The sequence below is a fragment of the Microplitis demolitor genome, chromosome 5, assembly GCF_026212275.2.
Source record: "Microplitis demolitor isolate Queensland-Clemson2020A chromosome 5, iyMicDemo2.1a, whole genome shotgun sequence".
Lineage (NCBI taxonomy): Eukaryota > Metazoa > Arthropoda > Insecta > Hymenoptera > Braconidae > Microplitis > Microplitis demolitor.
Window position 1 is genome coordinate 6,594,226 of NC_068549.1, and position 18,165 is coordinate 6,612,390.

General features: G+C 33.4%; 1 protein-coding gene across 1 annotated transcript; it reads right to left on the reverse strand.

The window, feature by feature from the left end:
- Nucleotides 1-640: 640 nt before the first annotated feature.
- LOC103574479 (hemocytin) lies at nucleotides 641-17,415 on the reverse strand. The gene is made up of 25 exons (XM_008553937.3): nucleotides 17,034-17,415; nucleotides 16,830-16,928; nucleotides 16,629-16,756; nucleotides 16,402-16,561; nucleotides 16,214-16,341; nucleotides 15,775-15,870; nucleotides 15,341-15,702; nucleotides 14,020-14,665; nucleotides 13,434-13,721; nucleotides 12,932-13,362; nucleotides 12,336-12,603; nucleotides 7,866-12,053; nucleotides 7,138-7,656; nucleotides 6,834-7,041; nucleotides 6,408-6,751; nucleotides 4,267-6,321; nucleotides 3,874-3,987; nucleotides 3,505-3,735; nucleotides 3,123-3,415; nucleotides 2,756-3,034; nucleotides 2,339-2,602; nucleotides 1,462-1,614; nucleotides 1,283-1,397; nucleotides 1,051-1,203; nucleotides 641-970 (listed from the first exon to the last, which is right to left on the reverse strand). Exons 1-25 carry the CDS (start codon nucleotides 17,144-17,146, stop codon nucleotides 783-785), a joined length of 11,823 nt encoding a protein of 3,940 aa, XP_008552159.1. The 5' UTR covers nucleotides 17,147-17,415; the 3' UTR covers nucleotides 641-782.
- Between the last annotated feature and the right edge of the window lie 750 nt (nucleotides 17,416-18,165).

An 18,165-nucleotide genomic window follows, 5' to 3' on the forward strand; every position in this document is an offset into this window, starting at 1 on the left:
TATTGATTAACAATTGTTATTGATTAACAATTGTTAGAATTTAAATATATCGAAAGACCTTAGAATTTTTTAATAGGCAGGAAATGAGCTTTAGAATATTTCATAGGCAGGAATAATCTTGAATTTAGTTTTCTAAGAAATCTGGTAGAACTCGTTATGAAAAATCGATACACAGCTATTTGACTTACGGCGTTTACAGCAAACTTCCATCGAAAGATCTTTTTTGAGCTTTTCAAGCTCGTAGTACAAATTTCAGTTTTCATTGCAGTACTTTTCGCTATACATGTCTTTAAGATAATAGGTATATATTTCATTCTTTTTGAGATCATTGTTTTCTGACTAAAATAAGCAAGTCTAGCAAGTCTAGGAACTGTCGCGATTATGAGCCTACTCCATGCTTTTGAGCCCTCTTATTTATCCCTTTCAATAGAACAGTCGTGAAATAACTAATTTAGCATTATTTCATACAATACATATTTTTTATGAATGTTAAATCCATTCAGACAACAAAAACGAAAATCAGACTCGATAATATTTGAATTCTCTTTTAACGATCGTATGTTTTTCATGAATAAATCGACATTAATTTAATGAAAAATTTTTTTTTATTTATGAAAAATATTTAAAAAGTTCACTGGGTATAATAATTACCTTACATTAACTATACTTTCTTAAATCTAAAATAATACTTAATTTAAACAACCACAAGAATTGACATTTTATAAACTAAAAATTTTCATTTTTAATCAAATTAATTATTAATGATAAAAAAAAAACTATGTTTATCCTTTGACCCCGGGCTTATGACCCTTTGTTGGTTTCGCCGATTTACAAGAGTTGCATGAGCAGGCAGTCGGTACTAAAATACGTTTTAAAAATAATTTTCCATCGTCACATATTAGACTAACAATTATTTCCTTCAATTCAATTGGTTGACAACATCGACAATCGGTTTCTTGAATCCAACTCACTGTAAATTTTTTAGTTATCAGTTTTTACACATGAAAATATCTATTTTGCAAAACAGTTAAGTTGTTTTCGTTGATTTACCAGGGTTATAGTGGATAGATGATTCACATGTGCCATGACATTCAGTCAATCCGTCAATAGGAACTTTATTACGACAGATACCGTGTCTTCCACGTCGTTCAGAAATAATTCCAATTGTCATGTCTAGCTCGAGAACTTCCGCCATACACGTCCCTAAAATAAATATAATTATCAATTATTAATTTCCTGATAAATAAATTAAATAATTATAGTTAAAATTATTTTATCGTACTTTGTAAGTCAAGTGTTGTCATGTTACACGCGTCGCAGCAACCATCATTATAAATATCACTCAATGGACATTTAGAAACGTCTGGGCATACTGGTGAACTTGTACTAATAACCATCTGAAATTATTATTTATTATTAGATTTTAGTTATTTTATTTATATAAAATATTTTATCATTTACCTGTCCGTCGTTATTTTGACATTCAAATGTCGTACAATTATTTTCCGAGTACCAAACAGAATCAGGTTTATATAAAGTACCATCGAGGACACAGTACGCTTGTTTGCATCTTCCACAGCATTGCCCTTCCTCTGGAGCTTGGTATTCCCAACCCTAAATAGTATAAATTAATCGTGTAGATATATAGAATGGAAAGAAAAAGAAATTTATTCTATAGAATTTTTAATTTAGAATAGAATTTGATAGGATGACAGGACAATAATCGGTTGTGAGTTGGTTTTGAACTCAAACTCGCAAAAGGCCATTGACTTGACGGCGCATAAGAGTACTCTACCTGGTACCTTATGACATCAATCGACTCTATATCACCTCCTCCATCTTACGGTATCAAATAAACGTATTTGTGAGTTGGTTTCCCATGTAAAAAAATGTCGTTGATAAAAGGTTAAAAAAAATTTTACTATTCTAAACTTTAATTTCAAAAGGAAAGCCAATGATTGACTAAATACTATTTAAATATTAAAAAAAAAAAAAAAAAACAAATACGTTCAGAAATAGTTTAAAATCAACATTTTCTGACTATATTTGTCCGGAAAAAAAGATAAGGTATAAAGCTTTCATAAAGAGTCAAAAAAGTAAAAAAAAATGTTCATTTATAGTTTTAAGTCAAATGTTTTTTTTTTTTTTTTTTTTTTTTTTTGGAATTCTAGAAGTTTAAAAATCGTATAAAAATAGATCGTCACTGTGTCACATTTTGAAGTGAATTTTGAATTAAAATAATCAACGCTTTTTTCAACAATTTTTTTTTACACGGGATAGTGGAAACTTAAATAAAATGTTGTAATTAGTTGTGAGTAAAAAATATGAAGAAACTTACAAATTCACAACTTGTATTACAATGTTGTACAGTCTGTTGTAGTTCAATTTTATCTAGCCCAACTGCACAAATTTCAGTAATGCAGTTATCCGCTGAATTTGTCCATGTACTAGTGGGTCTATAAACAATTCCGTCAGATCGACAACCCGTGCGGATATACTTTGGACAACATTGTCCATGAATTTTTTCTATTTCAATTTCATACTGTTCTTCTTCACGAGAATCAAGTTGATCACATGGTATAATAAGTTCTTTTACCCGCAACTATAAATTTTTATTTAAATTAAATTAAATTTTAATTAAAATATTATTTTTCTATTAATAAACAAAAAAAAACTGATTTTAAACCCGCTGAAGACTTTAATTTAAATTATTAATTTAAAAGCAGATAAAATAAAAAATTTCTTTACTACTTACATCTCCATTATCAGATAAACACTCATAGTCTGTACAAAAATCATCCGAGTACCATTTTTCACCAATAGCTTTAAGAGTTCCATTTATTACACAAGCAACCGCGACGCATTCACCACAACATTTAACTCCTTTATCTTCAGACGGTTTATATTCGTACCCCTTATCACAAACAGTATTACATTCCTGATTAATTGTCGTCTTAATAACTCCAGTACTCGTGTTTTCACATTTCAAAATAACGCACATATCGCTTGGATCCGGGTACCATTCTTGTCCAATCTATATTTAAAAAATTTTAAATTACTATCAGTTGTAAAAAAAATATTTACTCGCTTTATTATAAATATAAAAAAAAATGTACACGTACGTTGTAAATCATCTCGTGGTGTTTGCACGCAACTCGCTCAATTAGCGGACAACATTGATCATTTATAACTTTCTCTTCTAATACAAAGTCACCAAAATCAAGATGTGAATTGATGCTAGCACATTGAGTTGTCACACATGAAGATTTCGGGAGGTCATCGGGAAATTCTTCACAAGTACAGGTCACACATGGACCATCTTTCCAAGTTTCTCCTATTTGTTTAGCGATGAGATTATCACTTGTTACGTCATTACTGTTGACTACATTGTAGAGACACAAATCTTCTGGTGGTTCTGAAAAAATTTATCATGGACAATAATTATTTAACAGAGTGTTTTATTTTAAACAGCAGACTGTTGTGTGATAGTAATCTTTAGCTTACCACATTCATAATCAGAGCAGCAAGCACTCGGTATTTCTTTAGTTTTTAGAGTGTAATATTTTGAACAATTTTGAGGTAATGGACATGTTTCCGGTTTACAAACAACGACTGGTCGAGGACAGCATCCTGTCATATTCATTTCTTGAACAAAGCCTGGTTGAATATTTTCTTTTTCAACTTCTAATGTCACAGGACTAATTAATGAAATACATTCTTCTGGAGTCATACACTCTGCAAATAGAAGGAAAAGTTAAAATATACAAAATATCCGCAGAAAATATTAAGTCAATAATTATCTAGAATTTGAAATGAAAATTTTAGCAAATATTTATTTTTACAAAGAGAATTTAAAATATATCGTATACTTACGACAAATAAATTTCTCGCAACCATCAGGATCAGTAGTTAATTTCATAGTCTGTCCGTAGCCACATTCTGGTTGTTGAGGTTCTGCACAAGTTGGTGGTGTCGTAGGTATGGGAACTATAAATTAATTAAATTATTATATAAATCTATAATATCCCAGGCGGATCCGAATTAGGTAAATTATAGTAATTTCCGTAAATTACGGTATTCAGATGAATTACGGTACACGCAGATAATTTTTGAGTAAAAATTACCCATAAATTTAAAGACATCTAGCCAGTATCTAAATTTTTACTATGTTGTTAGTAGAAATTCATTAATACCGTAATTCTAATCCTCTAGGGATAATGATAATAATATATTTAAAATTTATAAAATTATATTTAAGTAACTGACCGCATAAATATTTCAAACAACACTCTTCATCATGCCCGGGTACTTCAACCGGAGTGTAATTTTCCGGACATATAGTTTCCAGTACAGGACATTCACTAGTTTGACAGCTAACGACTTTGTTCTTACAAGAACACGTAGTACATTTATCCGGATGCCATACATCACCATCCATGTGCCCTTCATTATCGCAAATGAAGCATTGTTTTTCAGGCACACAGGTATCATTATGAAAGACATGATTCTTAGGACAGTAACAACCTTCCGTTATTTCGTGAGCGCACTGTCTCATGTTTACGTCATTCAGAGAATCGCAAGTCTCAGGACAACTAGGTCCGCACGACTGATACTCCAACTCTGCTGGACAAAAGTATGGACAAATATCAAGAGTTCTCCAGGTTGGACATAAACCAACATCTCGACAGTTTCGAGCGTATGCTTCAATGTCACCACACACATTTCCTTTCTCACAAAGAGTATCATAGCAAGAATTAATGAAAGGCGTCGGGTCAATTAGACTGTGACATTGGCCGAATAATTCAGGATTAGCCATAATGGCACACGGGTCCTCAGTAGCCGGAGGCGGAGTACATTTTTTTATCGGCTGACTCGTGCAATCTTCTGATGAAAATCTTGCCTGAGGAAGTCCAGTTGCTAACCAGCTCAATCCAAACTCATCAATATTATCAGTATATTCACCGTTTGATTTTTTGAAATCTTCTTCATCATTCAAATTACAATTACCGCAAAGACCTTCAGTAGCTCCTCCAAAAATATGAGAGGGTAATGTTATAGTAAATGCAAAATTATTTCGGTAACAAGTTATTCCAAGTTGTATAGCAGGGATGAAAAAGAAGACATCGTTATTGCCAACTTTAGCTAAATTCATCCATGAATTTTTATATGGTAAAATTTCAATTGATTCACCGTCTAATGTCAGTACAAAGTCTTTTGAATATGACATCTGTTCTATTTGTAAATAGTGTCCTCTGTAAAATACAGACAATGATTCTGTGCAAACTCCTCTATCACAAGGAACGTTGGTCATTAAAATTTTAAATGTATGGTCTACTGGTTCGATCTCATTATTACTTTTCGATACATCCTGAGAGAGAACGTAAGTACAATTACCGGTGAAAGTAAAGTTCTTTTTATTGAAATTAACATAGTTTGCATTGCCGAACCCATCGCAAACACAATCCCGGCATTCGCTTGGAGGAATACAATTATCACCATTGCGTACTGTACCATCAGGACAAAAGCATCCAGAAATACAGACACCTTCCATTAAAGGACATGGTTCTATTTCTTGAAGATTGTCACAACTGCTTTCACATTTATTGCGGAAACAATCTTTGTAGACGAATGGCGCTGGGCAATTAATTACACAGTTGTGAATATTTCTCCATGTTGATAAATCAATATTTGTATCAGAAGCTTGACATTCAGAGGCAAATGAATTGAGTGTTTGGCATCTGCACTCTTCAGACGTCATATTTCCACTGATACACATGCACATTGATTCCAAACATCGGGTTATCCATTTGTCAACATTTATAACATTTCTACAGACGGCGAACGATCGATCGTTCACAGAGTTACAAATTTTCATTGCTTCTTCTAAAATAATACGCGGACAACTTTTCTGCTCACATTCTGGAGTTCCATCCATCACCCAACTGTCTCCAAAGTCGTCTGAACTAATAGCTTGACTACCGTCAGGTTTTTGCCGATCGTTTTCAATAATTCCATCAAAGTAACCGCATAATCCATCAACGCGATGAGCCATCACCGTTGTAACGCCAATTTTTACATTAGAATTTTGATCCCATATCACCCAGAATCCATATTTTGTTGAAACAAAGTGTATAATGTTACCGATTCGGGACATTTTGAATGTCCCGCTTCGATCGTGAAGACGATTTACTTGTCTAGCTGTGAATACATACTGATCAATCTCAACATGCATGTCTGGGTACAATACGATGATATTGAAGTCAACTTTTATCGCAAGAACTTGTACACAAGGCTGATTACGTTGGCCGCAATGTTTTTCCACTAAAAATTTATCATTATTACATTAGTAATCTATTGATTACAATAGATAAATACTTATAATTTTTTATGATAATTATTTTACTTACAAGTAATATACCAATCGTTATGATACATTTCTCTCGCCAAAATGTGATTGCAAATGCCATATTTATATTCCAAGTTATCAAATGTATTAAATGTTTTTCCTGTGACCCTGCACACAAATTCGGTCGGTGGCGGTGGCTTGCAAATGTATTTTGGACACGCTACTGGTTGGTACATACTCAGAGGTTCGTAAACAACTCGATAGTTTAATGGGCACTCAACTTTTGGACACTCGACTTCCTGAAGATTGTTCTGGAATATTGGAGGTGGTCGAGTTGGTTTACAAGAGAATTGTTCGCACTCAAGTTCCAATACTTCAGATTCGTTTAATTTTGCAGAATAATCACTAAAAAAAATTTTTGTCATAAGATTAATTACTAAAGATAAATTTATATAAAAAGTCTACTTAAAAAAATAATTATGCATACTTGTTTCTCGGTTCTTTTGTAGGTCTTTCTCTATCTGTACCACCTTTCACTCCTCCTTTAACTCCGCCTTTAACTCTACCTTTGACTCCACCTTTCGTACCTCCTTTTGTTGGAGAAGAATAAGTACTTTTAGTTGGTGATGGTTTCTTTAAAGCCGCAAGTTTATATCCTGATGGACAACTTGGTTTTTCACATTGCAATTTAATCACTAAATTTTTTTAAAAATAAATAAATTAGTACACTTGTTCATACAAATATTATCATCATTAGTTTATGTAACACAAATATATATTAAACTAATTACCTTTTCTTGTCTCAACTGTAGTATAGTGTATCTCTGTTTGCATTTTAGATGTTCTAGTACTAGTTGGTTCCGGTAATTTAACTTCACAATTTGTTTCATCATCTGGACAATCTTTTATTCCATCGCACCAAGACGATTTCTTAATACAAACATTACTAGTCTTACAAAGTATCATGTCTTCTGGACAAGGTTTGCAAACACACCCACATAATTCAGTGACAACAGATTGCATATTTGGTTCATTACAAGGCTCGCAAGCTTTCAATTTACAATCCGATACTCCGCCCATTGCACACAAACATTTCTGACAATCGCCCGTTTCAAAAATACTACCAACTGCGTACGGTAAATGATCAACAACACAAGGGCATAATTGTTTCTCAACACACTCTTGGCCATTCCACCAAAGTGAGTCTTTGCATTTGCAACCCAAGTTAATTTTATCTTCAAATATTGGGTGACATACATTGCACTTTGATTCGGGCAATTCTAAATGTAATGGAATTACTTGATTTGTGACTGAAAAATATTATTTTAAATTATTAAAAAATCATAATAATACAAAACAATACACAGAAAAAAAGTATTTTGTCGCGTGAAAAATTTGTGCTTGCCCCAAGAAATTTTTCGTACTATGAATTGAAAACGAAAATTTCTTGGGGCAAAAAAAAATTTTCTTGAGCCGAAAAATTCTTTTTTTGTGTATATATATATAAATATATATTTACTATAAGATTCATAGCAGCCATGAACTTCAGCTTTAAGTCCAACATGCTGATGCCACTTGACCGGCTGGATCTTTAGATACCGAGTACGAATAGGTTTATCAAAATAATTTATTTTCGATGTCTGATCGTCAAAATTACCCAAAAATATTTTTTCCATTCCTGCAGAATCAAAAATAGGGTTCCATTGACGAGTATCTTCACTGTAAAATACTTTGTAAGCAGTCGTCCAAATATCATTAGCGCCCTTTGTTTCAATTCCAGTGAGATTCCGATTATCCAAGAAGTCAAACTGTACAAATTGATTTGGATTGTCTAAAGTCGCTTGCCATATTCCCGGCGACGACAATCTAATATTGGGTATAAGATTATCAAGAGTTGAAGAAGCAATTACTTGTTCCTCTATCATAATTCCGCTGTCAAGTCCCATAGCGTCGTCGCACATCGGTGTGTTTATCGTTTCGACATGAAGTGACCATGTTGTAGTTGGAATAGTAGTTTCATAAATTTCTGTTGTTGTCGGAGTACTCTGTGTAGTCACGTGATCCTGACAACCCAATAGATCAAATCTCAAAGCTATACCATGTTGCCACGTGCGAGGATTTATTCTAATAATTTTAGCTTCAATAGGTTCTGAAAAAAATTGTCTGACTGGAATCAATGAATCAACTGGACCGTGAAATATTTTTGGTTCATGTTTATTCTGTATGTAAGAAAACGTTTCTCCATCTTGAGAGAATAAAACTTTATAACTAGTCACATATTTATTTTCTGACGGATTTCCCTGCATTACAATCCCATAAATAGGTTCGAGTTTTGGTAATTTAATCTCAATCCATTGCTCTGCATCCTCATATTTTGGTTCCCAAGTTTTTAACTCAACAGATTTAGTACCTGAACTTTTTAATCTACCAAACGCATATTTATATCCACTGTCAATAGTACTACTAGCATTAAATATAACTTGACCAACTTTATATTCATCCAATAAACTTCTGTACTGTTTGCTGACGCATGGCTCTGCTGGTGAAACAGTACTTACAGTAATTATCGTATTGTCTTGAACAGGAGGCGCAGTTTGAGTTGTTCTTGTAGTCGGTGGAGTTGTCACTGTACAGTACGACTTATCACAAGTGTAATAATTCCGCAAACATTGACAGCGCTCGCACTCAGATTCAACGACAAAAGCTCCAGGTTTTGCCAAACTTCCATTGTGAGTTTTACATGGACAGTCAGCTTCTTCGACACAGCTGTGGAAATCCCGGAAAAATTTATGCGGCGGACAAATATTATTGTCGTCAACGCAACCCGGAATACATTCACTGTCAATACAAAGATTATTTTCAGTCAAAATATATCTGTAGTGCTCACAAGTTCTACTGCACTGGATAGCGCACTCGTCCCATCTCTCCCCGTCTTTGCACTGAGGATTTTTGGTTGTAATCTCCCCGCATTCTGGACGTAAACGCATTACACTGTGAGACCAATCACATATTTGCATAATTGGATTGTACATCAAATCAGATCCACATGTTTTCTTGACCAATTCAGTGGTGCCACTTATTGTCGGTATGCATTGATAGAACGCATGACAATCTGTGGGATGCGGTTGATTTGGATGACTCACATCACAGCTTTCAATTATTTTAGGAGTACTAGCAGTCGTACTAAAGGCCTCAGTTGTCTCTTCATCACACAGACATAAAACACTGATTTCAAAATCTTCACACGGTAAATTATCTTGTGATTGACAGTAAAGGCCGCGTTCCAAACTACACTCAACATCTAATCCAGTTTCTTTGGGGGTTTTGTGTCCATCTACTGTTCGACATTTAATATCTACCATGCGTTCTTTAGGACACCGAGCAGAATCCACTCCCAGAAGAGTTATCATTGAAGGTAATGGTTCAGTATCGAATGATTGCAATGACTTTTTACCTTTTATGGCAGCTGTTTTAATTTTTTTGGGTGCGTACGTATTTATCCAGGCAGTCCAACCACCAACACATCTTTCTGATTGTTCCATGGGTACAGTAGAAGGTTCAATTGTCGTAGAAACACAAGGTGCGCCATTGCAAATAATTTGTCCGCGACTGCAGAAGCAGGTTTGACAGGCGTCACTGCTTACTTTGTCACCTTCATAATAAATAACTCCTTGGATTTCAATGCAGACTGGTCTACACAATGATTTAGGAACACATTCTTGAAGGGTATTGTTTCGGTAGACTTCACCTTCTGGACAAGACTTGGTGAGGCAGCCTTCAACGCAATTATCCTGGACACATAGACGTGATACGTTGGTGAAAGTTAAGCTGTCGCAAGTTTCATGAGGGCAAGTTGATATACACGGCGAGTATGTGCTGCAACTTTCGTCACATTGCATAGGACATAGTTCCTGCGATCTCCATTTTATGGGAACTGCTTTTCGATTGCATTCTTGAGCATAAGCTGATAAAGCTGTACAGAGACATTCACAATCGCCGCCTCCGTCACAACCGCAGGTGTCGAAGATGCAGTTTTTAATAAACGGCTCAATGTCAACTTCTGAATGACAGGGTTCGAAAATTTTACTCTTCAGTACTGCACATTTTTGAATAGCCCAGAATTTACGCTCAGGATGTCTGTCACAAGTATTTGTTATTTCTTTTGGCTCAGGACAGTAGTTGTCTTTTTTCCAAGAGTTTGCGAAAATACTAGCGGAGGCTTCAGGTATACCACCAGCAGGTGTTTTGAAATCATCTTCACTGTTGTCATTGTAGTCACCACAAAGACCTTTGGTTCTGCCTTTCCACTTGGGATCTAATTTAACATAAACCCGTGTCCCTTTGTCCCACTGCAATACTAATCCTAACTCCGGAACATCAACAAATACAAACAAACCGGCATGTCGAATTGACAGTCTTTTGAATATTTCATTCGGCAGAGATTCGTCTCGCGTTAAGCGGATGACTTCCTGGTTACTCCCACTTCCAACTTTTAATGTTACAGATTTAGAACAAGAGACTCCGGTACTTCCACAGGGGACGTTTTGTAAAGAGACTTCAAATAATTCGTCTTTACCAAAACTCGCTTTGACTAGCACGTAACCACAGATCCCTTGGAAATCATAAGTTTTGTCATCGAATGTTTTAAAATGTGAATCACCCCATGCTGAACAAACACCTGGACATATTCTGTCAGTACATTTCCAAGTACCGCTGTGACATTTGCAAGTATTACAATCTTCTTGCATCACAGATCCTTCTTTATAACTCTTACTACCGTGATAACAAGGACATTTTTCTTCTTCAACACAAACTCCGCTGAGAGAATCCAGTACGTAGCCATTTTTGCACTCGCATCCAGCGTGACAAGTAGCGGGCGTGTGCTTTATTGGTTCGTGCATATTGCGACAAGTTCGTGGCTCAGCTGGCTCACAAGTAGTGACTTGGAGATTTTTACTGGCACTGCAAATTGTTTTCAAGTCAATGGCTGGTGGATACTTTTCAATGTCGTTGGCAGTCGCTAGTTGACAGGCCCAATTACCTCCTGCGCATGTACACAATTCTTGCCCCTGTCTTCCTGGTCGTACTTCTTGATATCCAGCATTAAATTCCATTCCGTTGTACTGACATGGACACTCGCCAATTGGAATACATTGACCTAGTACATTCAAAGTTTGTCCTTCTGGACAATTGCATCCTTCTACACACTCTTGACGGCAATCTTGATCAAAAGATATGTCACTACAGGATCGAGTACAACTGTTACCACAAATTTGATACTCTTGACCAGCTGGGCAGTGTAATTGACACTCTTCTACTTCTGTTCGCCATAAAATATTAACGCCTGCAGCAGCACATTCTTTGGCGTAGGCCGAAAGAGTTGGACACAAACATTTTTCAACATCAGCTTCACAAGCGCACATATCATACTTGCAATCTTCATAGAACAGATTGGGATCCACTTGCCAATGACAACTAGCGAAAATTGTACCCAATAATTTTGAACAATGTTTTTCTGCAATACCCAGTCTCTCGGGATTAATATCACAAGGATGTTGGAAATCTTTCATCGGTAAGTCCGCGCACTGTTCGGTTGTCTTCCATTTATTCGCAAAAGGAATTACTGAGTCCTCAACATCACCAATTGGCGTTAGAAAATCGTCTTTCTGATTGGCCGTAAAAGTTCCACATAGACCTTTAGTTTTTCCTGATAGATAAAATAAAAAATTACTCATATTATAAATCAATTATTTTCAAATCTTGACGTTTTTTTTTTTTTTAATGAGGACTTTCAAAACTTATCAAAAAATTAAATTCAAATCAAAGTTGAGTTTTTTCAATTACTAGTTGCTAGTAATGACACAATCGTTCACTTTATTGCTAGTTCATTGATTATTAATTTTTAGTGGTATAAAAAAATTTAATTTTAAAATCTTTGTCTTAAATAAAAAATTATATTCATAGTAACCAAAAATAAAATGATAATTACCACGAAAATCAGCTGGAGCGTTGACATATACTCGAGATATTCCATCCCACCATAATTCTAATCCATTCGGTACATTAACAACAACAAATATACTACTTGCTATTTTTATTTTTATTCCTGCCGTCATTAGAGGAAGTTTTGTAACATCTTCTCCATTGACGAGTACCTGGTGATTTTGTTTGAGTTTAACTACAATTTCATTCCACCGAATCGTTACAGATTTTGTGCACGATGGCTCATCCATTGAAGATCGTGAAAATCCCATGGTCTAAAATATTTCAAATTTAAATATACACTAAAAAATTTTTGGATTCGATAAAGTGTAAATGACTTAGTATAAAAATTTTGATGTGAAAATTACACCAAATATCGCGTTAAATTTAGGCAATGTGAATTAAAAATTTTAATCAAAATCATAATGAGTAACACGGAATAGTGTAAAAAAAAAGTAAATTACCCGGTGTTAAAATTACACTGGTGGATAATTTACACTGTTGTTCTAGACTACACGTGTAAAATTCTCGGGAACCATTTTTACTCAAAAATTTTTTACACTCTACTAATGTAAAAAAAAATATTTTTATTTAAATTATTACCTCAGAAATTGCACCAGCACATGCAGTATTCTCTGTCTCAATACTGTAATTATCTCCTTTAATTAAATAATAATTACATTTTCCCATAAAGTCGTAATGTTTTCCATCAAAAGTTACGTAATGAGGATCACCAACGGCAGAACATCTTGCACTACATGTTACGGAAGTACAGATCCATTTTCCAGAAGAACAAGTACACGTATTACATTTTTTCGGAATAGATGCACCAGGTTCAAATAATTTACCACCTGAACTGCAAGGACACTCTTCCATAGTTATACATTTTCCTTCATGAAGAACAGTTCCTTCAGGACAAAAGCAACCTTCTTCACAATCATTACCATCTTGTTGTGAGCTGACGTCATTGCTGCATGTCGGTTGATATTTATGGCCGCAAGATTTGTATATTTTGCCTCCAGTACACATCATTGCTATGAGAAAATATTAATTGCTCATTACGTCTGTGCAAATGAATGTATAAATAATTAAAAAAAAAACTTACGACAAGTATCTTCACGTCGCCATGCTACTGAATCTATTAACTTATCATGGAAACATTGTCGAATATAAACACTCATAGTATCACAGGCACATTTTTTTCTGTTACTTTCTTTACAAGCGCAGTAATCCCACTCACACGTACTATGAAGTTTCTCCAAATCAACAATTTTAGAACAGACTTTAAATTTCATATCAGAAAACAAATCTGCGCAAAAATCTCTAGCTTCTTCAGCTAAATAATTAGCAGGATCACAAGAATGTTGTACTCGTGGATTATCATCACAAGTTTCTGTGTAAAAAAGTCAGTAAAAATAAATTTAAAATAGTATATTTTACACCTGGGGCAGGAAAGTAAGAAATGTCTCAGATCTCATGTAATTGTTGGCCGAGGCGAAGCCTCGGCCAACAATTACATGAGATCTGAGGCTTTCTTATTTACTGCCCAAGGTGTCAATACTATTTTTCTCCTCGACGGAGGCGGAAAGCGGCAACTTCGTTTCGCACAGCGGGAAAAAAGTTGACGCTTTTCGCCCGGAGGGGAGAAAAAGAAATTAATTTATATTTGTAATTAAAAATAAATTATTTACCGCCAATATTTAAAACCTTCCAACTGGAAGCAAAAGCCGCAATATTGTTTGAGTAATCGTAATCTTTCCCACTCTTATCATCCTCAGGATATCCATTCATTCGGCCGCATAAACCTGCCGTTTTGTTCCACAAAGATTCTGATGCCTTTAACTGTACAAATAGTCCGCCGTCCCATTTCAAACTAGCGCCCACGGAATCTAAATAGACGATAACAAAGTGCGCGGACATTTCAGCTCGCACGCCAGATAATTGAGCGGGTATCGGTAGAATTTTTTTAACCGTTCGGAAAGTTGGTATTCCCTCTTCGTTTAGAAGTAAAATAAATTCTTTTCCTTGTAAAAATATTCTTATAATTCTCGAGCAAAATCCCCCGAGATAACAGGTCGGATGATTTTGTATTGTTATCGTAAATGCTCCATATTGAGTTTCTTGAATCATTGTATGCGCGCAATTACTTTCAAAACTGTAAATCGCGCCATCAAAAGTTTTATAGTGAACTCCGCCCCAAGTAAAACATGTCTTCGGTTCCGGTTTTTTTTCTTCAATTATTACAGAACCTTCTTCTATTATTGTATGAACATGAGGAAATTGATTTTCATATTTTTCATTGATAGATTCCATTGAAGCGTGGTTCGTTTTTACACCCTGTAATAAATTAAGTATAATAATCATAACTAGTTTTATAAATAAAGTCAACTACCCGTTATAAGCCTGGTCTAAGGGACGCAGAGAAAATTTTTCTTGAAATTTCAGTCTTCTCACTACCGTGCGTTTAGTTTTGTTCTCGACTACCCGTTATATGCCTGTTTTATTTTATATCATTTTAAACGTCATATTTACATTTTTTTACATACGCGACTATTCCGATTTTCCTGGTGCTTATAGCGCTATAATAAATACTAATCTTTTTACACTAATAATAATTTAAATGCAAAAAATTATAATGATAACGGTATTGATTACAGTTATAATAAAAATAATAATTTTATTGATCAACTTAATGCTCAATAAAACTATTCAATTGTAACAGAAGCTTTGGATGAAATGATTGCAACTATGAATAATAAATTATATTTCACTTAATAATGATTAAATTATTATCCGCGAAACATAGATAGTAAATTTTCATCATTAATTTTGATATTTTTTCCTATGATTATTTTATAATTTAGATAATTTTAACGGAGGCTTATAACGGGTTCTCTAGTAAAAAACTCTTTAAACTGATGAAGTGGGAAAACTGTTTGGACTCAGTAACTCCCGATTAAGTGGAAGAGACTTATGAAGGGCAGGCTTATGAATAAAAATTTAATCACTCACTTTTCTCTGAAGCGATGACATTTCTTTTAAATCAGAACTCGTGAAATCTATGATTTCATTACTATAAGATGACTTTGATATAAACGTGTCCTCGACGATCCACGAATGATTGGTAATTGTTAAAAATGAACTTCTACTACTTCCAATTGGAACGATCTGATAATCTGGACCGTTTTTGCACTGAGGTACTGGTTGAGGTTCAAAAACACCTTTATCGTAAGTACAAATGTACTCGGAAGCCGGAGTAAATGAAAACTCTACTTCTTCCGGACAAAGTAGTTTACAAGAAACATAATTAGCTTCAATGGTGCAGTTAGACCCACCATTGAAACCAAGTTTTTGGACTGAACATACATCCTCCACTGTAATATTTTGTCCATTTAATAAATTATTATTTAATTTGTACTCAATAATTTTTTTACTAAATTACGTACGATATTGGCATTGAGGCCCACGGAAACCTTGAGGACATTGACAAGTATTTAAAGTTAAACAAATACCGCCATTTTGACATGCTGGTGAACATTTTGCTGAAAAAAAAATTATTTTTTTTTTTTTTTGTTAACAAACAAATTTATTTTTTAATAACTAAGAATTTTCAAATGCAGATCGGCGATAAAAAATATATATCATTTTTAATTGTTAAGTAAATGTATTTTTTTTCATTCTGCTCCATTTTAATAGTGACAGTATAAAAAAAAATTGTTTGAATTGTTTATCTCCACCCATTAATATCAGAGATGATATCGCACATGAATTATTAGATAAAAAATACGTCATATTATTTTTTTTTCTTGACACAAAAACAAATAATTTTCTAAAATCTATTTATTTATCATCTAGAGGCATTTAAAGAAATTTTTAAATATTTACGCTTGCAATCAGGAATAACAACCCATTCAGTTCTTGTAGGTATCCAATTCCCATCGCGACAAATTAAATTTGTAATTGATGAACCATCGGGAAAAGTGAAATTAGTCACGCATGTGATAGTACATGTTCTGTAATAAAATATTAATTAATAAAATAAAATATATATCTTATAAAAAGCTAATACGTACTTAGAATTACAATGTCGATTTGCACCAACTACATGCGCTGGAGGGTTTAAGCAGGGCATTATTTCATACTGACATTGAGGACCAGAAAAATTTTCCGGACATTGACATTCATTTGGACCGACACATATTCCATTGTTATAACATTGTGGTATACAAATAGCTGAACAAAAATTTTATTTCATATATATTTTTATTACTCTATAAAAAAATGTAAATAAATAATTTACGTTCGCATTGAGGTATTGTGGTCCACTCAGTTCCAATAATTTGCCATTCGTTTTGGTGACAGGTGACAATTAGCTGATTTTCCCCATTAGGAAATTGATAATGTGGATTACAGATCGCTCGGCACCCCCTTTAATTTGAAATATTATATAAATTTACGCTAACTAAAATAGTAAAAATATATAATTAAAAGGAATGATTACATGGTAATTGAACATTCAATAGTTCCGTTAATTGGAGCCATTGGCCGATCAATGCATCCTCCATTGTAAGTTGTACTATGGATTGTTTCACTTTTTATTCTTAAAAAAAAAAAAAAATATTATAACGTGTAAAATATATAAAATTATATTGAATATTTTATTAAAGATTTTTGAATTTTTAAAAATTATTAAAATAAATCTCACATGGTATTAGAGTAAAAGGAATCAATTTTTGAAATATAACTATCGTCAGCTAGTACTCTGATAGCTGATAATTTAAGAAGGATCAAAAATACAAAATATTTTTGAGATATCATTTCGGATCGTTAGACAAAATCCATGCGCTTATATTTTTTTAATTTAGTATATCGCGAGTTAATTTTTAAACATCTCCTCAGCGGGAGTTTCAAATATATATAAGATTCAGCATCAGCATCAGAGTGTATTTATGTACCCGAAGAAGGAAACGGATAACTGATAGCGTGAGAACGACTTTGATAAATTTGACTAATTAAAAAATTAGGTCAACTGTACAATGATTTATTAAAACTGTGTCATTCTGTTGACTCAGAAATTTTTTTCGATAAGATTTATGGGTTTTTCATATATTATAATTTTGAATTGTATTTTAAAACAGAGAGATAGGATTCGTAGGGAAATTTTTATAAAATTGTCGGTATATGAGATTATATACTAGAGACTTGATAATTCTCTGATAAGTTTACTTATTTTTTATGAATAATAAACGGCAATAATAGAAAAAAAATTCTTTTGAAATGGATATTTTATAATTTGATATTTAAATATTTATAATAAAAAATTATCATATAATTATTACTTAATGGTGCCGATATTAAATTTTTTAGAGTAAGATTAGATAAATAAATCAACATAGTATTATGAGACTAATTAGTTATTTATCAGCATAAGGAAATTTTTTATCAAACCATTAGTTTATTTACAAATTATAATGAGAAGATATTTTTATATTTAGTTTCTCAGAGACTTTATTGGTGGAAAAAATTATTATGTTTAATATTAAGTTCAGTTTCTAAAAACGAATGAGTGAAAATCACTATTTTTTAATGAATATTCACTTATTGCTAGTGAAAAGCATACCACTATTTGAATTAGAAAAAAAAACAAAATGAAAAGTAAAAAATCTACTGGATCTAGATTTTTAAAATGTTTCGCTACTATGTGAGCTGAAAATTGCAGCCCCCCCCCCCCCCCAACTACTCCTTAAGCAATCAAATTACATAAATTTTTCATTTTCTTATCTCGAAAAACTTGCCGTTTTTCAGGTACATTGATATACTTCTCACTAGTAAATAGT